Source organism: Petaurus breviceps, unplaced genomic scaffold (assembly GCF_028583685.1).
Source record: "Petaurus breviceps papuanus isolate PSGF00001 unplaced genomic scaffold, PetGlider_PUasm1.0 174, whole genome shotgun sequence".
Taxonomy (NCBI): Eukaryota; Metazoa; Chordata; class Mammalia; order Diprotodontia; family Petauridae; genus Petaurus; species Petaurus breviceps.
The window spans coordinates 26,844,100-26,866,574 of record NW_027185761.1 but is presented as its reverse complement, the minus strand read 5'-3'; the positions used below and the strand labels follow the sequence as shown (position 1 = coordinate 26,866,574).

Genomic DNA, 22,475 nt, shown 5'->3' with positions numbered 1-22,475 from the left:
ACAAGCCCACAATCTCATAGATTTAGAGCTGGAAAATGCAGTTTGGTCCAATTGTCTTCTTAATGGGAGAAGAAATTCTTAATGCTCATACTAGGAGAGTTGTAACCCAGGATCTCTGCCTATAAATCCAGTGGTTTTTCTTCCATTCTACCATGTTACTTCTTTGTATGGAAACAATCAGTCCAAAGGAACTATTGTGTCCTATAGTTTACCAGGTCCAAGGGCACCTCATTACAGATTCAACAGCTATACTGCATATGAAGCTTACTCCTCTCCTCCTAAGAACAGATACGATACAGGGACTTGAGAAATTTCAAGTTAGAAAATGTTGATGTTTTTACCCCTGACAGTAAAAAACATCATGTTCAATAACATATCCATTTATCCCTCCCAAAGAAGTGGAGATGGGAGATAAAGGGAGTATAGATAGATATTATACACAGATACCCTTAAATATTCTAAGCATGAAGAGACACCAGCAACAAACATTATAACCTTGAAACATCAGAAACAATACATGAGAAAAAGTCTCTCCCCGATGATCTATTTGGTTGTTATGTGAAGATAGTGAATAATCACCATAAGAGGAAAGAGGGAGATTGTGTTTATAAATAAATTGCCTTGGAAAGAAACCAGAACTTGGATTTAAGGCTCTTGTGTTAATATTTACTGTGTTGTAATAGTGAAATTTTCACAATCCTCTCTGGATTAGTCTGGGTCAGCATTAGGTTAAGGAGTCTCCAAAAGAAACAGTATGTGATGGGGATATGACTCTTGGCCATTCAAAGCTATGGGATTATAGTGTTAAACCACCAGAGTCTGGAGGGATTTTCTCATCCAGAACTTTAAGATGGTGAAGTTTAGACCAAAGAGATAGCATGTGTAACTATTGACCATATGAGTCTGCTGTTGCCTGAAACAAAATATAAATTGGACACTCCCACTGGGAGAATCCCAGGGATTCTATCAAGAGTAAAGGGGTTTCTACCATTATCAGAGAATTCTTGATTCTCTCCAGTTAGGGATTTTATCATTTCCAATCTTTTACCTCATCTTCCTACTGGACCTTGGGAGTAGCAACTGTTTTTGTCTTTGTATTCCCAGGGCTTAGCTGTTGCTTTGAATAGAGTTGTTCATTAAATTGAATTGTTGGGGAAGGATACAAAAGTATTCATCATTTTATTGTTCTCTGCCCTCACTAGGAAGATAAAAGATTTTGAACAATTTTCCACCAAAAAAAAAGTAATTTCTTATATCGCCAATTTTATAATAATAAGGCAACTTGGTCACACAGTGGATAGAGTGCTGGGTTTGGAATCAGGAAAACCCAAGTCTAAATCCAGCATCAGACACTTACTAGTTGTGTGACCCTGGGCAAGTCACCCTCTGTCTGCCTCAGTTTTTTCAGAGGTAAAATGGAGATAATAATAGCATGTACTTCCCACTATTGTTGTAAGGATCAAATGAAATGAAATTCATTTTTTCCACTTAATACTATTTTATATTTTCCAATTGCATGTAAAGATAGTTTTCAACATTCACTTTTATAAGATTTTGAGTTCCAAATGAAATTATACTCATAAAATGCTTAACACAGTATCTGACATATAGTAGGTGCTCAATAAATGTTTATCCTCTTTCCCATCCCCCAATCTGGACAAAAATTGAAGATAAATGCTTGAACTCTCTAAGTGACCAGCCTGTTTTAAGTTCTTTGGAAACAAGTGATATTCTCATTATAAATCATTCTTATCTATCCATAAAGAAGGGCCCAGAAGATCTCCGCTAGGCAATACTGTTTTATTCTCAAAGTACATTTGAGAATCATCTTTTTTTTTCCTTTAAAAGTTTGTATTTCATATTTTTTATCAAATCACTTTGACCTTTGGTACAATTGGATTTTCTGCTGTACTTTTCTACAAGAACATTATAGATACTATTTCCCTTTCTTTACAATAAAGGAAACACCAATCTTCCCTTGGATCAAGCCTGTGTCTGTGACTTAGGTTCTCCAAGTTTAAAGGGAACATTTAATCCATTTCCTAGGCTCACCATTTTGACAATCAACCCTTCCATAAGATATTCGTGTCAATTCTACAAGCTATACTATGTGTTCTTACAGCATGCCCATTATTAGAATTACAATTGGTCAACCAAAGCACAATGATTGGGTATCAAATGGTGTTCAGGTCAATCAATAATCAGTCAACAAGCCTCCTTATTCTCCAGTAATAATATAACTTTACTCTCCATCTGACTTCAACACTGTTTATGAAATATCAACTTGATTAAGTATTCCTAATCTTAGACTCTGGCACCACTACTCATTCCCATCTTCCAATAACAACAAAACACTCCAAGATTTCAGAGGATGGAAAAAGAATCTTGGATTGGAGTCCAGAGACCTGAGTTCAAATCCTTACTTTTCTACGTTTTAGTTATGTGACTTTGAACAAGTCACTTACCTCTCTGGGTTTCAGTTAAATCACCTTTAAGATGAAAAGATTGGATAAGAAAACCTCAGATGGCTCTTGAAAGTCATAGATTTATATGATTCTATGTGAGAAATGGGGACTGAAGTTATTAAAGTAGGCTTCATGGAGAAGGCAAAATCAACTTGAAATAGGTCTTAAAGTTAAGATAGGATCTGGATAAAGAATGTGTAGAGAATGGAAGAGGAACAAGGAAACCAGAAGAGGAAAAATGAACATTAGTAACATATTTAGAGCTGGAAGAAAACTTAAAAGCCATTGGATCCAACTCTTTCATTTTACAAGTGAGGAAATTGAGACTGAAAAGGGTTAAGTGACATACCAGAGATTCTACAACTAGTAAGCCTCTGAGGCAGAATTTGAATTCAGGTCTGCTTGCCTCCAAGTCCCACTCTCCACTGGCCATTTAGATGCTTCATACATAACACAAGAATGATACGGTTTAACTACAATGCATGATGTCCCCTGGGAAGTAAAGCATTTTAACAGGTGGCTGAAGAATTGCCTCATGTCCTGATGGATAAAAACTGAATTGAGGGGAAAATATCAAAGGGAAAAATAATCCTCTTGTTGACTCATGATTAGAGGGTGAGTCCAGGAGAAAAAACCTTGTTTTAGGGTCTTATGCTCTTCCCTTCCCCATTTCTATTAGCTCATAACTAAAAATAATAGTCATGTTCCAGTCCCAGCTCTATAACTGAGACCAAGAATTTGGGATACAGGAATTCTTCTGGGTCATCAAAGTCATTACTCTCTGAATTATTTGAAGATTTCACAAGAAAGAGACATGGAAAACAGCTCATTGGCAAGAAAAGGAAATTAATTCCTGACATGTGCCGACAAACCTTATTATTTGGGACATCTTGTTTTCATAAAATGGTAATTAGGCTGCTTGTTTTAAAGGCTACTGGAAGAAATAAAGCCTGGAGTTGAGATATTGTAAGGCAGTCAAGGCAATGATATTCCCCAAAGCACTCTTGCATGGCTGAGAAAGTCGAAGCCAGAAGCAGATAGAGCATCCATGAGAATTAATATAAAGTCGAATTAATATGAAAAGAGATCAGAGAATCTCCTCCAGCAAAGAGATAATATTGGTAGTTCTCCACAGCACCTAGGACAGCTCTGGTACCTTAACATTGATGAAAAAAGCATTGGTTTCATAGGTAGAAAACCTGGGTCAAATCCCAGTTCTTCCATTTCTTGTCTCTGTGAGGTTGGACAAGTCTTACTGGGTCTTTATTTCTTCATTTTAAAAATTGGGGAAGAGATTGGATTCCATGGCCATTTATTTCCTTCAGTTAAAATCCTCAGGTCCCTTGATATGGGATTGACCTGCTTTAGACCATGTGCAAAGGTTTACCACTTTTAGATATTATCAGTTGCAAACACCAGACTATTTGTTATTGTGAATGTTGCTTCCAGGAGAGAATGTAAGTCTCTTCAGGTCAAGGACTATTTGTTTTTTGTCTTTGAACATACCCATAGCACCTGGGTGACCTGAAGCACTTACTCTTTTTGGCAAGGTTAAGGAGGGAAGTTGTAGTTCTCCGGAGAGCTTTACCTAATGACCTGGCATGCTGGGAATTTATCCTGCCTCCTCTTTGGGACATGCTACAGACTCCCTTCCAGTAGTCCCAAGGCCGAGAAACAGTTTGGTGTTAGAGAACTCACCTTGGCCTAACTCTTCTAAATTATCGACCTCTCTTGCATTGCTCAGACATGCCTTCCCTCCCTTAATCAGTAATGCTATTATGTGCTAAGCCTGACTCTTCTTGGACATTCCAGATTCAGAATGAAATTGTGCATCAGAAGGCTTGATCCAAGGCATGATCCATTTCACAAATCAGCAGTTGAGAGGGCCCTTCAAAGGTTATCAGATCTAAACTCCCACCCAATGGAGAAATTCCCTGCTCTTCAAATGACCAGGCAGGCCTAATTATTTAAAAACATATCCTCCAAGCCTTCAAGGCCTCTAGACAATAGAAGGAAATTCAGAACCCTGAGTTATCCTTCAGAAGACACTCATGTCCTTTGAACATATACACCAGGGGGAAAAAATAAGCTAATTCCTTTCCTGTGGGAGTCATGACCTTGGAAATTGTAAAACTGTTAATATTTTCAGCCAGTCAAGTAGAAAATGTATTTTTCATCCAAACAGCACTCACAACTTACCCTTCCCAGCTATTTTTAGGTTATCAGGAAACTAATGAATTAATTTACTTATTACAGTTTGCCTAAGGACCTCTGGTTAGCTCCAGGCCATCTAGAGAAGCTTACACACACAGTCATGTTAGGAAGTCTTATTACATATGCCTCACGTTGGGAAGAAACATCTTTCTCTTGACCGTAAGGAAAAACAGAACGTCTGGACGGGAATTTTACAAGGGATAATTTTAAGGAAGTAGGAAGGAAGAGAATAAGCATTTTTATAGACATTTTTATGTGTCAGGCACAGTGCTAAGCACTGTATACATGCATACATACATATAGAAATATTTTATATAATATATACGTATAGATGTATACATGTGTATATATCTTTGTATATATGTGTATATACATATATGCATGTGTACACATGTGTATACATACATATATACACCCATGCACACACACATATATAAAATCTCATTTGATCCTTACAGCAATCCTGTGAGGTAGGTACTATTATTATCCCATTTTATTGCTGAGGAAAATGAGGTAGTTGGAGGTTAAGTGACTTGGCCAGGGTCGCATAGCAAATAGGAGTCTGAAGCCATATTTGGATGCAGTTCTTCCTGACCCAGGCCCAGGGCTTCATCTGCTCTGCTTTCTGGCTTGGCTGAGAGTCAGTAAGACCAAGGTTCAAGTCCTGCCCCTAACATATACTGGCTACACAACTGAGAAGTCACTAGGCTCTCAGAGCTCTAAGCAATTCTCAATAACCCAAGTTATTCAGAAGGTACCAACTTGCTTTTGGTAGAGGGGATTTGCTTACCAGGGAACTCTATACTCCATTGAAATTAATCCATCAGCAGGTATCACAAGTTAATTTCTAGGTGGGGTTTATCACTAATAGGAGAGACATTAATGCTACCTACTTTGCAATGCAGTCTTGAAAATAAAATGAGGGAAGACTGTAGATCTGAAATTCAGTCAACAAGCATTTATTAAACACTTACTATATACCAGGCACTAAGCTCAGCTTGGGGGATACAAAGAATGGTTAGAAGCCAGTTTTATATTTTCATGGAGCTCATATTCCAATGAAGGCATGCAGATAGCAATGTACATACAAGATATATATGGTGAAAATGGAGGGCCATCTCAGAGGTAAGGAGCAGGTGTGGGGAATGAGGTCAGAAAGGCCTCCTGCCTTGGGCAGCATTTGAGTTAAGTCTTGAAGGAAACCATGAGGTGAGGTAAGGAGGGAGGGCCTCTGGGCATGGGTGGGTAGGAGATCATGTTCAAAGGTATAGGGGAAGGAAGATTAAAGGAACAACAAACAGATCAATGGAGTTGGGTCTTAGAGTACCTGGAGAAGAGTAAAGTGTAAGAAGACTGGAAGGGCAGGAAGGGGCCACATTGGAAAGGGACTGAAATGCCAAAGGATTTTATAGATGACCCTGGACATACTAGGAAGCCACTGGAGTTTATTGAGTACAGACAGGTAGGTATAAAATAGTCAGCTCTGTGCTTTAGGAAAATCACTTTGGAAGCTGAGTGAAGGATGCATTGCAGCATGGGGGTAGACTTGATGCCAGCAGACCAAGTAGAAGATTATTGCAATACTCCAGGGGACAGGAGATAAGGATATACACAGGAGTGGTGGTTGTATGAGTTAGAGAAGGGAATTTATATGAGAGATAATGGAAAGGTATAATAAGCAAGATTTGCCAAATGATTTAATGTGTGGGGTGAGTTGGGATAACTAAGGATGACTTGAAGAGTTGTGAGCCTGCCTATAATAAAGCAGCCAGAACAATGCCTTATGCGTAGACGATGGTCAGTACGTATAGAATGAATGAAATTGTTTCCCTCTCATCTACATCCTGGTCCTGCTTCAAGTTTCATCTCAAGACCTGCTTCTTCTGGGAAGCCTTCCCTAACGACTGCAGTCCATACAGCCCTGTCCCTTCTCTAGCACAGTATAGCAAATTACAGAATCTCATGGCTGAGCAGGAACTCAGCGGAACAGCTAGTCTACAGACTGTGGGATCAACAATCCACTTTACATAATTGGTGTACCTGATCAACAATTCCCTTTATATTAGTCCCAACAAGTGATCAACCAGACTTGACCAGGAAGTCTAAACAAGAGATGTCAGATGGGGCTGTTAAAACTCCCCAGTGTGACAGAACCAGGTTAAAATGTAATTGGGAAATGTTTCACCAAAATAAATAAAAACACAATATGACACAGAGAATGTTCATTTGTGGTTTTCTAAGAAAATATGTGGCCCACAGGAATCTCTTTCTATTTGAAACTGACACCACTGATCAGAACCACACTATTGAGCACTTAAATATAAGCTGTCTCCTAGAGCTCATTGTATCATACTTCTAAGTCTCATTTCTCTAACAGTATCACGTATTCGTAATTTATCAAGGAAAGCAAACATATCTTTTTGGTTTTTTTTACTTTTTTAACAATAATTTCATTGTCACAGGGAAATGCAGGTGAGAAAATTCCCTCTATCCATGAGGCTACCATGGTAGTAGAGGGTTGCTTGGGGTACCAGCAGGATAAGTAACCCATCCAGGGTCATAGACATAATATGTGTCAGTAGTGTGATGTGAACCCAAATTTCCTTGACTAGCCCTCAGTCTTTTCTCTCCTACTGCCTCTGACATTTTTTAAATACTTCCTTTCTATCCCCCACAATGCCCAGCAAAAGCCCATGATAAATTTTTGCTATTTGTTTTTCAGCATGATGACTGAATTGATGCAGCCACTCACTGTATCCCTTTTTGTGTTTTCCTTTCAGATCTGTGAGCACTGTAAGCAGGCTGCCCCCTCAGACTGCCCTGTGGTGTACGCAGACAGAGCTGGATATGATAGGCAGTGGCATCCTGCCTGCTTTGTATGTGTCAAGTGCTCTGAACCTCTAGTGGACCTGATCTACTTCTGGAAAAATGGTGCTCCCCTGTGTGGGCGCCATTACTGCGAGAGTGTGCGGCCCCGTTGCAAGGGTTGTGATGAGGTAAGGACGTTATTTCTTGCAAAGAAAGGCCTTCCTTCTGGAGCCCATATGCATCTGGAGAATTATCAAGTTGTGTAGGGTCCTAGAATGGACTTCAGGGGACATCTATTCCACAGAGAAGGAAACCCACAGAGGTTAAATGACTTGCCCAATATGATATTGGTGGAACGCATCGGAGCTGGGATTTGAAGTCAAGTCTTCTAATTTTGAACTCAGTATTCTTTCCATGGTATCAGCATCACTTTCCTTTAGGAAGTCTTCTCTCCCAGAAGTCTGGGCTTCAGGAGCTTCCATCAAATGATTGTCCTTTCCACAATGCAGTAATTCTCCTGGGACCATAAGATTAAAAGGCCCTGCTTCTGCCTCTCATTGCCACCTCTTCATTCAATCTAGTTCAATTCAATTCACAAATATTTATTGGGTGCCTACTGTATTCTAGGCACTGTGCTGGGGATATAGAGACAAGAAGTTTACATTCTATCAGTACCACATGAGTAAAAGCACATGCCACTGCATTGTACCTCTGCCCCAAAGCCGCCATTAGTAGTTGGTGGGTATAGTAGCAAGCACTCCAGCATACCCAGGGTGGCTGCCAACACAGGTTCTTAGATCTGCTTTTCTAAAGGAAAGCAACTCAAAATGGGTTAACAATCTTGCTTTAATCAAATATATGTCATTTACCTAGTTCAGGGAAAAAGGTCAGAACCCCGAACTTCAGAGAATACAGAGGTTACAAGCAGAAGTTACAAACAGACAGAGAAACAGTTTAGCAGACAGGCTTCCAACTGCCTTGACCATTACATCCATACCTAGTCAGTTACCAGAGAGGGAAGCACCAACATCTGGATTTTCAAAGCCAGGAGGCTCAATGGCTGCCCAGAGTCTTGTCTGGTCAAATCACACAACATTTCTCAAAGTCAGCCCCAAAACAAAGCCTCACATCAGGGTTTATATAGCCTTCTCCTGGCTCAGAGAATGTCACAACCCTCTTGACCCACTGCCCAATCACAGAGCACCAAGGTGTGGGCATTCCTGAAAACCAAGCCTCCCACCACAGGCTCCAGGTGTACTTAAGCCTATCAAAGGGTCTAGGGGTAGGGAAGATCTTAAATTCCCATTCCCATAACAGTGGGGAAAGGATACAAAGCAATTATAGGGCATATCAACTCCATGGCCCCAAGTTCTTGACTTTTGCCATGGACAAGCAATAGTGTTTCTCAGTCCAAGAGATGGTAGCTATGGGGAGGTGAACCACATGACCAAGTATTAGGAGTTTTTGCACCCCAACTTTACAGGAGAAATTATATCTTTCCCAGAAGCAAGCAAGTCTCTAGTCACATGGAAGGGATGCTGAAGCAGAAAATGACAATTTAACCTAGCAATTACAACTATAAAGAGCTTTATACCCATCCAAGTGTGGTCAGATTGTCATCTCATTCAGTCTTACAAGTCTATAATTTAGAATGGGCAGTATCATAAATCCCATTTGACAGACTAGCAAACAGAGGCCCAGAGAGTTTTAAAGATTTAGCCAAATTTAACATCAGTGTCAAGTCTTAATGCCAAGTATTTTGACTGCTAGTCAAGTGTCCTTTCCTCTATTTCATGAGATCTCAATAAAACATGACCCCTTTTGGCCTGTTTTTTTGTATTCCCTCTGGTTTAATTGTTCATACCAAACTGAGACATCCAAGATTTCCAAGGCCATGTAAGTATTCAGGAACATAGTGATGGAAGTTGAAATGTTCTACCCACAAGATTCTGACCTATGTGAACATCAAATTTACTCCTTTGCCTCCATTAACCTCAAAGCAGAGGTTAAGATGATCACTGCCTCGGGGGACCCAAATATGTTCTTAATCAGTGACCAAGCCCTAGAAGGTCACTCATACCACAAACTCACTGCAGTCGCGTTTACTTCACGCAGGGAAAATGCCTTGGAATAAGAGGAGGGGTTAATCCATCAGGCCCAGGGGAACATGAGGACTGAGAACTGGCCTTTGGTTTCAGTCCAAGGAATATTACACGATATCAAAACAAGTTGACTGCAAGTAACCTCAGTCCCCAACTGAAGAATCTTTCACATCTGTGGCTAGCAATTCTGCATTCCACATACACCAAATACCATGCTTATACATAGAGAATGGATGCAGAATTTCTCTCCTGAGTTTCTTATGCATCAATTTAAAGATGGTGTTTTTGTTTGTTTGTTTTTTAAATGGTCTGAGAGTCTAGGCTCTTGCTCCTACAGTATTTCCAGGTTACTGCCTTTGGTAAATCAAGGTGAGCTCTTTTTCTCCCTGTCCATGAGTTGAAATGAATCTTGTGGTTTCTTTTTTTCTGTTCTACCAGCTTATATTCTGCGAGGACTATCAGCGAGTGGAAGATCTGGCCTGGCACCGAAAGCACTTTGTCTGTGAGGGCTGTGAGCAAACCCTGACTGGCCGAGCTTACATCGTGACTAAGGGCCAGCTCCTGTGCCCCACCTGTAGCAAAACCCAGCGTTCTTAAGGATTGTCCCCTTGGAGCCTGAGTGGAGGCAGATAGCCAGAATCCCTGCCTTCTCACCCTGAGGCAGAAGAGAACGGCTATGCTCCAGCAAGCAACTTTAAGGCATATTTCTCAGTGGGATATTTTTTTAAAGGAAAGATGCTTGTGGGTAGATGATAGTTTCAAAACCAAAAAATGTTCTGTATAAATTCAGGGAGAAAGGCTGTTATCAGATAAAAGGAGGAGTGTTACATGGCACCACTGGTGTTTTATAGAAGGAGTTTCCCAGAATGCCATTCTGAGAGGTCAGATCATATGGGAATAGAATTTGAGTGCTTTTTCATGAACACAGGAGCTCTTGAAATATCAAAGGGCTAGGGGGGGTTGGGGGGGATGTTGGAATCCAATGATTATTTTCAGCCTCCTTTTCAAATAAAATTCGAAGTGCATTTTTTTTGCATGATGAACTCATTCTCAATAAAAGTTGTATTAAGTCAAAATCTTTCTCCTTATTTGGTTATTCAGACTGTCCATGGTTTGAAAGAGTTTGATTAATGATTGTTGTATATAGTAACAACAATATTGTTTTCTTTGAGCAAGTAATTTTGACTATTATAAATACCCAAATTAACTACAAAGACCTGTGAAGGAAGATGCTATCTGCATCCAGAGAAAGACCTGATAAATAGAAGGATGTGTAGAATGATTTACATATATACATGTAATATATATACGCATATGCACATTATATATGTAAATATACATATGTACATGCACGCATATACATGCATACATATTGTGTCTAATGGTAACCATCTGGGAGGGAGAAAAAAAGAAAGCTACATGATAATTTTATTATATATTTAAAAGGAATAGCAAATTGAACATAATAGATTTGCTGTTTCATGTGCAACCATCTTTTTTATTCTATTATTATGGAAGTACTTGTTTTGTTTCATAAATTAAAAATAAATTAAATGTCTTTAAAAAGGAATTAAAAAACCTTCTACATCATTAAGGAAGCCTCTGTAGGCTGATTGCAGTATATATATATATATATATATATATATATATATATATATATATATAGTAAAAAGACTATCCTTTTGCCTGCAAATGGTAAAGCTTTACTTAATCTGGGGGCCCTTAGCCCATATAATAGTTGAGGCAGCCAAAACACAACCTCTCTAGCCTTTTCTTTCCTCAAGATTTCTGCTGACCATGAATCATCATAACATCATACATTTATGATCATCAGATCAAACATTTAGAGATAATTTCATACACTTAGAGGTCATAAAACACTTAGAGATGGAAAGGAGATTAGAGGCCTTTTAATCCAACCTTTCTTTATTTTCCATTTGAGAAAATTGAGGACCAGGAAAATTAAGAGTCTTGTCCTTCACATAGGCAGTAAAAGGCACGGTTAGGATGTGAACCCAATTGCTAAACCCAGTGCTTTCCATGTCACCATACCACACCGTCATTGGTAATCAGTGGGTGAGACTCATTAGGAGCTAAATTTGATCAATATGAAAATAAAATCCTTAGACCTAAACACCTATTGATGCATTTTGCAGTATTATACTGCCTTCTTCCAGGTCCTCCCTAAAGATACAAGCTTTACCATTTTAACTGTTCTTTAGAGGCCATATTGGAGAAATCTACTGGTGTTGGAAAGAGGAGATAGATATTATGTATGTAGAATCATTGATTTCAACTTGGAAGGGAGGTTAAAGGTCATCTGGTCCAATCCTTTTATTTCTACAGTTACAGACTATGAATCTCAGAGATTTTTTAATAACTCTCCCAAAAACATGAAGATATTAAGTGGGGGAGTCAGAATTTGAATTCAGTTTCTCTGACTCCAAAGCTAGTATCTCTCCCACGGCTTTTCCTCAAATAAAGTTCCCATGTAATCCTCTCCCCAGGGCTCTGCATTTTCTAGTCTTCAAACCATAAAAGCTATTCTAAATACCTCAGAGTCAGTTTCTAAGGATGCTTGAAAATAGAAGAACAGATAGAAAAGATTAATCTGCAGAAAGAAATTAAACATTACTTCCTTCTTGCCCCTTCTTCAACTACATGCCAAACCTTTCACCAGAGATGTATAGAACCACAAAATGATGGCGCTGGAAAACCCCATAGAAATAATCCAACTCAGGGATTCTGAATCTTTTTTATGTCATTGACCTTTTCTAATCTGGTCCATCTTCTCAAAATAATGTTTTTAAATAATAAATTTAATATTTATTTATTAAATAAATAAAATACATAAGATTAAAGATGAAACAAACTACATTGAAATATAATTATCAAGAACATTTTTTTTAAGTTTATGGATTCTGGGGTAAGAATCCCTGATGGCCTGGCCCCTTCACTTTACCGAGGAGGAGCTGATATCCAAAGAAGTTATGACCTATCCAAGTTTTCACAGATAATTAGTGTCAGGAAAAAGATTAAAAATCCCATTGGTTTAATTATTAGTTCGATACTTTTTTACTACACACATTAAGGAAGAATAAAAACAACTGGTCTACATTTTCCAAACTTTCACTCTAACCATTTCACTGTAATGCTGTCTTTTGAGGTCATGTCTGAGACTGTGTACAATGTGCAATGATGTTTTAATGAGGTGGCTCTGCCACTTTCCCCTGGGAAATGATTATCTGGTGAATGCCAAATTCCACATTGTCACGTGCTAACAAGAATGTCGTGTTCTCCCTCTGGGAAGGGATAATGAGAATGAAATGGCCCCAAAAAATGCAGGAAGAGAGGAGATGAACCCAAGGGTCTAAATATCCCACATCTACATTGTCATCTCCTAAACCTTCAAAATTCAGCTGCATTCGAATTATAAAGATGAGCTCAAGAGACTTTACCTTATTTAACCCTAATCCTAAGAAGCCAAAAAATAGGGACATAGGTCCAGCAGAAATGCTTTTCAGAAGTTTTCTTCTCTGTTTTCTTCTTTTTCCCACTGCAGTCAAGTTTTCAAGTATTTCCACTTCCACCAGGAAACCCTAGGTGAGTTATGCTTGGAAGTTGTTCATTCATCCATCGTAAATGAAAGAGACAGAGAGAGAGAGAGAGAGACAGAGAGACAGAGACAGAGAGAGACAGAGAGAGAGAGAGAGACAGAGAGAAAGAGACAGAAAGAGAGAGACAGAGAGAGAGAGAGAGGGAGAGAAAGCATATCAACATTTCAGGTTTTGTAAAATGCTGCTCATATATTATCTTGTTTGATCTTAGTAGCAAGTTTGTGAAGTATGGGGCTATCATCTCCTTTTACACAACTGAGGCTAACAGGCATCCAGTGGTTTGCCTGGGGTTACACAGCTGGTGAGTGTCTGAGGGCAAATTTGAACTCGGATCATCCTGACTCCTTGTCTACTATTCTATCCATGATGCCACCATGTTTCCTCAATACATTATTCCCTATAATCTTGGCCCTAACACTCCACAGCAGGGGGCCTTTTACAACTGGTGTTAGAGGTCTGGGAATTCTTGGTTATTTTCAATAGACTTCTTTGTTGTATTTCCATCAAAAAACACACACATAGAGAGAAAGAAGTGCCCTTAAAATAAGTGCATCACATTGGTTGCATTTGCTAAATTGTTTTTTTCTTTTTTTGTCTGGGATATATCTAGAAACAAAGGTGATATGAAATCAAAATATATAAATAAAATTTTTAAGAAAGAAGAGATGATGGGGTATTTACATTTGGTAAGAAGCTAGAATAAGTGATCAGTCACTCAGTCACCAAGCATTCATTAAGCACCTGCTGTGTATAAGGCACTACATTAGGCACTGATGATATGAAAAAAGGCAAAAAAACATTGTCCCTACACTCAGGGTGCTGACTTTCCTATGGGAGAGACACTAACATTCATCACTATGTACATAAAAGATACATATGGAGATGGAAAGTTAGCACCAAGGTTCTTAACCTAGGTGCATGAATTTGTGATTTTAAAAAATTGATAACTGTATTTTAACATATTGAATTCTTTTGTAATCCTCTGTATTTTATTTTGTGCATTTAAAAACCTCATTCTGAGAAGAGATCCATAGGCTTCACCAGATGTCAAAGGTGTCTATAACCACAAAAAGGTTAAGAACCATAACTTAAAAGAAAAGGCTTTAGTTTCTGAGGTGGGTGTAAGGGTTATGGGATTTAAAGATCTTCCATGCCCCATTGGACTTGCTGACGTAGCAGGAAGGGGCGGAGCAAGAGGAAGCGGAAGCCAAACTAGAGTTCCTGCGGTGGCTGGCGGTGGTGGCGACGGCGGCAGCAGCAGCAGAGGCAGCGGCAGCACAAAGCCCTTTTTGAGTTAGCCAGAATTTCTGCTAAGGACTCCTGCTGAGGACTGCCAGGGGCCGGAGCTCCTGGGAGCGGGCTTCCCGGACGCTGGGTGGTTGCTGTGAGTGGGAAGAGGAGGACCTTTGCCTGAGGTAGCCTGTTCTGTTTTAAAGGCTTGAAAATGTGGGTGCTTTCTACTTTATCTACCTGTTCCAATGTCATAACTACTCTGATGGCTTTCACTTTCTGGTTTTGGGACTCAGTCTTTTGGTATCTTAATAAATTTTCTAGTTTTTTCCCCCATATGGCAAGCATGACGTATTTTGTGATGGATAATTATATCAGCATATCTGTAATCTCCATAGGCATTGTGAATATGGCATTGCTGATACAGTGGGCTAGGAAAGGCCTTCTGTAAAAGATGAGATTTGAGTTAAACCTTGAAGAAAGCCAGAGGAGTTTGACCATTCCAGGTATAATGAGAGACAACAAATTAAAAGATGCAGAGAAGAGATGAGTGTTGTGTGGATGGAACTGTAAGTGGGTCTGTGTAGCTGATGGTGTAGACTTTCTGGAAGGAAGGAAGGTACAAAATGATTAGAAAGGTAGGAATAGGTCAGGCTGTGGCTCTAAATGCCAAACCAAAGGTTGTATGTTTGACCCTGGTTGTAATAGAGAGCCCTGGAATCTACTGGGGTTGGGAAGGGGGGGAGGGATAGAGAAGCCAGACAGTCAGACCTTCATTTTAGGAAAACCTGCTGGGTGAGGTTACATTAGAATAGGGAGACAAATGATGCAGAGACATTTCTAGATTGATAATGGAGAATAATGATAAGATGCTGTGACTCTATGATTCAATATTTACTATAATTTTATGTACGAATCTAAGTGTATACTTTAAGCAAGCTGATGCTATCCAAACATGCATCATTCAAATAGCTATAGCTGAGATCAAAGGTCATATATAAATTTGTAGTATTTCTGGCAACTAGGATGATTTATGTACCACTAACCTTCCAGCCTGCTGCATAAGAAAAATCCGGAGATAGGTAATTTAATGATGTTGTGAGTAGTGAGACCATCCAACAGATTGTGCTTTTTACTAACAAAATTAGATCCCTAGAGAGGAAGCCTTGTTTGCCCAGATTACTACCATTTATTTCCATTCTGTAGACCAGGGAAGTTTTAATTGAGCAGAGCTTTAAGGAGTCCATACCTTCACCAATGGGATAATGTACTTTTTTAAAGAACAAATTGACTCACAGAACTACTTGTTTTCTGCATTAGGGCTACCTTGAAATAGTCAATAAAGGCATACCTCAGAGATATTGCAGGTTTCATTCCGAGACCACCACAATAACATCGAGTCACACAATTTTTTTGTTTCCCAGAGCATATAAAAAGTTATTTTTACATTATACTGTAGTCTAGTAAGTGTTCAATAAATAATATCATGTCTAAAAAATATACATACCTTAGTTAAAAAATACTTTATTGCTACAAATTTCCAGGCATTATCTGAGTCTTTAGAGAATCGTAATCTTTTTTTGCTTGTACATGGTCTTGCCTTGATGTGGATGGTTTCTGACTAACGGGATGGTGGTTGCTGAAGGTTGGGGTGGTTGTGGCAATTTCTTAAAATAAGATAACAATGAAGTTTGCTACATTGGTTGACTCTTTTACTTGAACACCTGGAAGTCATTTTATGGTTATTAATTGCCCTAATTTCAATATTGTTGTATCTCAGGGAATAGGGATACCAAAGGAGAGAGAAAGAGAAAGAGACAGAATTGAAGGTCGATGGAACAGTTAGAGCACACAATATTTATAGATTAACTTCATGATCTTATATGGGTATCAAAGATCCCTGATCACAAATCACCATAACAGATATAATAAGAATGAAAAAGTTTGAATTCTTTCAGGAGTTACCAAAATGTGACATAGAGATATAGTATGAGCACATGCCATTGGAAAAGTCATGCTGATAGGCTTGCTTAACACAGGGTTGCCACAAACCTTTAATTTGTTTAAAAAAATGTATTAACTGTAAAACATAATAAAACAATGCACGTCTGTATTCTGAGAACAGTTAAGACAAGGTTGTCGAGGTTAAAAGTTGACCACAGATTCTCTGTTAATTTCCATTAAGGCTGTTGGTAGGATTTTGGAAAATTCAAGGGCTGCGTTTTATTTTTTTAGGAAGAAAATGTGATAGAAGTATATTAAATGAAAGAGAAGAGAAATTTGAACTTCCCAGGCACTGAATGAGACAATATTTCATGATTTAGACATGGCTGACAATTACTTATAAGAATGTCCCAATATGTAGCTTTTTCCATCCTTTTGAAGTTAAAAAGAAATCCACAAACATGAAAATGAGTAGTTTCTGCTCCTAAGCCCACCTGACCTAAATTGTAGGAAGTATTTATTTTGTTCAAATCAATGAATATTGATTAAGTACTCGCTATTATTGTCCTAGATTATAGGAATGGAAAGACAAAAATAACCATGCCCTGCCCTTGGGGAATGTTGTATTGGTAGAATTCCCAGAATCAAATATTAAGCACATCTGTGCATCCATGATCTCTTCATATGCATTATCTTTAACGGTATAGCTCACAACCTAGCTATAAGTATATCAATCTACATGCCACCTCTGCATGACTCTTGCCCAATTTCCCCCATAATCTCTTGGCAGGGAATGGGTACCACCTGCTTTGGTCCTTCCTCTATGCTTTTTAGCTTTCCATAGATACCAGTACAGCACTTCAGATATCTGTGTTCCTTTATGGTCACTTCATGATAAACCCGTCCTTTTTGCCATATGTGCATTTCCTGAATGATATCCCCTATGCCATTTTTTGTTCTCATTTGTGTAACACATTCTCAGGGTGATCCCAACTCACAGTGGTATTAGAAAGATGGGCTCCCAGAGACCTGACTGCTGCCTTGGGTTCTAAGAAGAACCACAACAATGGTTACTCCTAACACTGTAATTCATAAGCCCCCACCAATGTGTTCCTCATTAATAATCGTCTAAGAGATCCAACTAGCTCTTAGAAAACATATTTTTTTCAAACAGAAGAGGAAGAAGAGTATTTATGAAGAATTCCACTCACATTCAATAAATGGAGCCTGATTTCCTACAAAGACATATAAAACAAAGAATGGGACAGGGTGAGAACAAATTTAGAGTAGTGATTCATTTGTATAGGGAACACACCTGGCCAAGCCAATCACAACTCTGGATGATAGGACCTTCCTCCATGTTCTCTCTTTCTCTGGAGAGTCCTCACAAAGTTCCCTGCAGAATAGGATGAGTCATGCTGCTGCCTAAGCTGGTCAGGTTCTCCACAAATCATGGCATCTCAGCTAGACAGGTGGTTCAGCTAGATAGCTTTTAAGTAGGCCTTTAAAGTATGGGGAATATTTCAATTGACAAAGAAGCAGGGGGGATACATTACAGGCTTGGGAGAACACAGAGTATGTTGGAGGACAGAGAATAATAGTCCAATTTGTCCTGAGTATAAATAAGATCAGAAAAGTGGGGCAACACAAAATTGTGGAGAGCATCGAATGCCAAAGACAATGGATTTTGAACTTTATTCTTGAGATAAGAGGGAGCCATAGAATATTTTTGAGCAGAGGTGAGACAAGACCAGATCTAGGAGGAAGGAAGCATAACTTGGCAGAAGTATAATGAATCCATTGGAAAAGAAGTTTATTTCTTCATTTTTATACCTTAATTATTTTCCATTGGTATGTCTATATGTTGATCAGATTTTTTTACACATACTAATTATTCCATATTATGTGCCCCAGGATAATCATGACATCTTTAGGTTGATACAGACAAACCAGCTAGTGCAGAAAAGAGTGAACTGGATTGGGAGAGATGTGAAAATCTAATTACAAGGGTAATTAGCATATTTCAGTGAATCTGATTGACATTTAGCTAAACCAATGGAAATAATTACCATACAAAGATGAAGCTGAAGGAAGTAGGATGTTTAGCCTAGAGAAGTACAGCTATCCCTTCACATTGCAATTTTCCCCTTCTAGATTTTGAGATATTGCTGACCAAAAATAAGAAATTAAGTGGGGACTTGGGGGGATTTGGCAGAAGCTGCAAATGACATGCAAAGACCAGCAGAGGTTATAGAAAAAAGTTTAGAAACTCAGAAATGCATAAAATATATGTATTGTTTAATGTCAACCCAAATTTTATAATATGACACCGTAAACACCCCAAAAAGGAAAAAGAAAGCATTCAGATTTCTTCTCTTGTATGAAGGGAGGGTCAAAAATTTTGAAGATTTTCCAGATCACAGGGGGGTGGCATCCCTAACCCCTGCAATGTGGAAGGGATAACTGTACTATGTGACCTTGAGCAAGTCTCTTCAGCTTTCTAAGACTCTGTTTCCTCTTCTGTAAAATAAAGGAGCTGACCTGGACTAGATGGCAGAGGCAGTTAGGCGATGCAGTGGGCACATTGCTAGGCTTAAAGTAAGGAAGATGTCAGTTCAAATCCAGCCTCAGACACTTGCTAGCTGAGTGACCCAAGCTCTGTGGGCAAGTCACAACTTCTGTGCTTCAGTTTCCTCCTCCACAAAATGGGGGTAATGATAGCATCCACCTTGTAGGGCAGTTGTGTGGATCATTTGGGATCCCAATGGCAAAGCACTGAGCACATGCCTTCTTCTCTAGATCATCTCTGAGCTGCTTTGCAGATCTAAATATAGGAACAAAACTAGGAGGAAACTGAAAGTCAGAGAGGGTCCCATGGCTAGTAAATGTCCAAGACAGGATTTGCAACCAGGTTTGCCCTAAATCCAAGACTATCACCCACTGTTCCACATTGCCTCATACTTCCAGATGGTTCATGATGTGCACTCCAGGTCACTGGAGATGGTCAACCAGAAGCCAGAGGTCACTTGCCAGGCATATCCTTTAGGGATTCCTCCTTTGAAAGAGGCTGAAATACACTGTCTTTGAAGTCGTTTTCTACTCCAAGAAACCAAGGTTCTGGCTTGTGTAAGTACTCGGGCTAGCTGCTTGGAATTTATTTAACATTCATGCCAATTTCAAAGTCATTCCATCTTCCATGTTCTCAGTTTCTATACATATAAATTGACAACAATTTATTGTCAATTTAAGGTTAAGGGACTTCTAGGGATCCCTTCAACTATAACAGTCCATGAGTCTAGATTCTAGATCAAAATGTACAACTTGTGGGCTTTGAAATCTAGAGTATGTAAACTTTCCACTCATACTGACACAGACACAAATGTAGATGGCAACTCCCTGTCTGTGGTAGCCTTTAAGCCCACACTAAATATTTAATCTTTCTTGGAAGTCATGTTAATTACTAATGAGTTACAATAAATACTTCAATAAAATTGTAGTATCTGAAGAAAAATCCTTCACAGTTTTTTATCCCATAAAAAATGAGGAGGACTTGCCGAATTTCCTTCCTCTCTTTTTTTGTGGAAAGAGGGGGGCAGGGTAGAAGCTTAATAAATATGAAGGATGTGTTTCCAAGAGTTCAAATAAGGAAAGTTTTAAAATAGCAAAATGACACAAGCAGCTAATTATTTGAATATGCTACATTTTACTCACTCTTGGCAATCTATCTGGTTTTTAATAAAAGATAAAAATTACGAAAGTTTTGCGACTAGCCTTTACCCCTATAAGGAAAAACTCTGCTTCATTGACAGAAGGGTGTGGCATACCTCTTCTCCAACTGATAAGAGGAAGAACAGGAGCAGATAGATCCAAGCAACCCCAAAGGACGTGGTTTAACAAGAGTGGGGAGGGTACCAAGCTAATATGGCAAGCTATATACTGACTCAAGGTCAATGCCAAATGGGAAAGATTTCCTTTCTCAGATAAATTGCCTGTGTGGTCTCTAAGAGAACCTCAGATGTCTTTCCCTTACACTTTGGAAATAATTTCTCCTTCTAAATGAAAAAGACCTTGTGGCCTGTGGTCCATTTACCTTTGGGTTAACATGACCTACTGGGAGCAGTGTGTTGGCTATAGACCTGTGCCTCTTTTGGCTTGAGCCCCCATCCCAGTTCAGTTGAGCACTGCTAAGACCACCTAAAATAGGCCATTTATGGCACATGAGCCAAATTCAGCCCGCCCATCTGTTTTTGTATGGCCCTCAAGCTAAAAATGGTTTTTACATTTTTAAATAAAGTTTTATTGTATTTAACTAAGAAACTAAGAATGGTTTTTACACTTTATAATAGTTTTATTGTATTTTAAAAGGAAAAATCATTCTTAACTCATAAGTCTTACAAAAACAGGCCAGCTGTCTGGATTTGGCCTGAGGGCTGTAGTTTACTGACTCCTGCTCTAAACTCAGATTTTACTGATGGGGAACATGAATTGTAAACGACATTCAATCAGGACTTTTAAAAAAATGAGGAAAACAGTATCTGCACATGTACTGTCTTCAGGTTAGGGTCTCCTCCCTGAAGAAATAATGTAGAAAACAATCTAATAATAGATTCCTGTTTCCCCAGTTTGAAAAAATGAATCTACTATTAGATTGTTTCCTACATCATTTCTCTGTGTCTGGAATGAGATGGATGTAGCCTTCAGGGTAGTTGTGTTAGCTTGTAGGTTACATCTGCTCCAATCAACTTGCTCAAACTCAGTTCTTTGCTCTCAGCAGCAATCTCTCTTTGTTCTCTGGGGTCTCAGAAGCATGTGGAGATTCCTGAGTTCCTAGATGTTGTGACTGTAGCCTCTCCATATTGTTTTCTCCTCTCTAAAAATCCCCATCATCCTCATTATGAAATCATCCTATGCTGGAAGTGTGTGGTCTCATTGGAATAAAAGTCCTGGAAACTTCAGTCAGATCCATTCTTGAGGCACAGAACCTTATGGGAAGGCTCTCCTTGTATTCTTCTATTAGCTTATGTTCAAGATGGAGTACTGAACTGGAAATAAATCTAGGCCAGTGGTACTAAACTCAATTAGAAATGAATACCTAAAGTGATATATTGACTTAGAAAACCACACATTGGGGGCAGCTAGGTGGCACAGTGAATAGAAGACCAGCCCTGGAGTCAGGAGGACTTGAGTTCAAATCCAACCTCAGACACTTCACACTTACTAGCCGTATGACCTTGGACCAGTCACTTAACCCCAAATGCCCTGCCCTCCCCCTCCAAAAAGAAAAAAAAGAAAACCACACATCATCTATGTTGTATATTTTTATTTTCCTAAACATTTTCCAATGACATTTTAATCTGTTTCGGTGGCACTCGAGTGAATATGGCAGGAGGTCTGAGAGTTTGACATTCCTACTCTAGACACATCTCTGCCAGTAACTATGTGCAACCTTTGGTAAGTCATTTAACTTCCTGGAGATTCAGTTTCTTCCTTCTCAAATTAAGGTATTGGACCAGGAATCCTGTAAGGTCTCTTCTAGCTCTGATATTTAGCACCAGGATGGCATTAGCATCCTGAGTAAGGACCTTGGTACAATCAGCTTAGTACAGCAAGCTAATTTGGTTCCTGCTAACCAATTGTGAACACATCATTCATTCGGTTACTTCAAGCATACTACTCATTGTTCCTTGAGTCTGCTCTGCTTATTCTCTTCGTCTCCCAAACATGTCTTTGTTCAGAAGATTACATTTATCTTAATGAAGATAATTGACACCGGGATACGTCTCTCAAATGATCAGAAGAGCTGGAACGCTGTCCAGAGGTCAGGAGAGCCCGCGGGGGTTATTCTCCTTATTGCTATAAAGGAAAACTATAGGAAGTCTCACTCCAGCGAGTTTTCTGAAACCAGAACTGTTCAAAAGGATAGGAGAAAAGTCCTCACAGCAACAAATAGAGGCACAGGGCTAGAAGTCTATCTTCTCCATGGCTAATTTCTGATTGAGTTAAGTGATACAGGGGAAGTTCAAGAATATAGACTTACCCCTCCCCTCTGCCCCAGACCAAACCCTCAACAAAACTGTGCAATGAGCAATCACTCT

At 39.1% G+C, this 22,475-nt stretch overlaps 1 protein-coding gene across 3 annotated transcripts in view; it reads left to right on the top strand.

The window, feature by feature from the left end:
* Positions 1-10,665, top strand: part of LMCD1 (LIM and cysteine rich domains 1) — an 81,027-nt gene extending 70,362 nt beyond the window's left edge. For all 3 annotated transcript variants that reach the window (XM_069084048.1, XM_069084047.1, XM_069084049.1), the window contains 2 exons: positions 7,460-7,675; positions 10,028-10,665. In XM_069084048.1, the coding sequence (XP_068940149.1) occupies positions 7,460-7,675; positions 10,028-10,186 (375 nt within the window). In that variant the 3' untranslated portion in view covers positions 10,187-10,665. The remainder of the gene's footprint in view (positions 1-7,459; positions 7,676-10,027) is intronic.
* Positions 10,666-22,475: the final 11,810 nt, after the last annotated feature.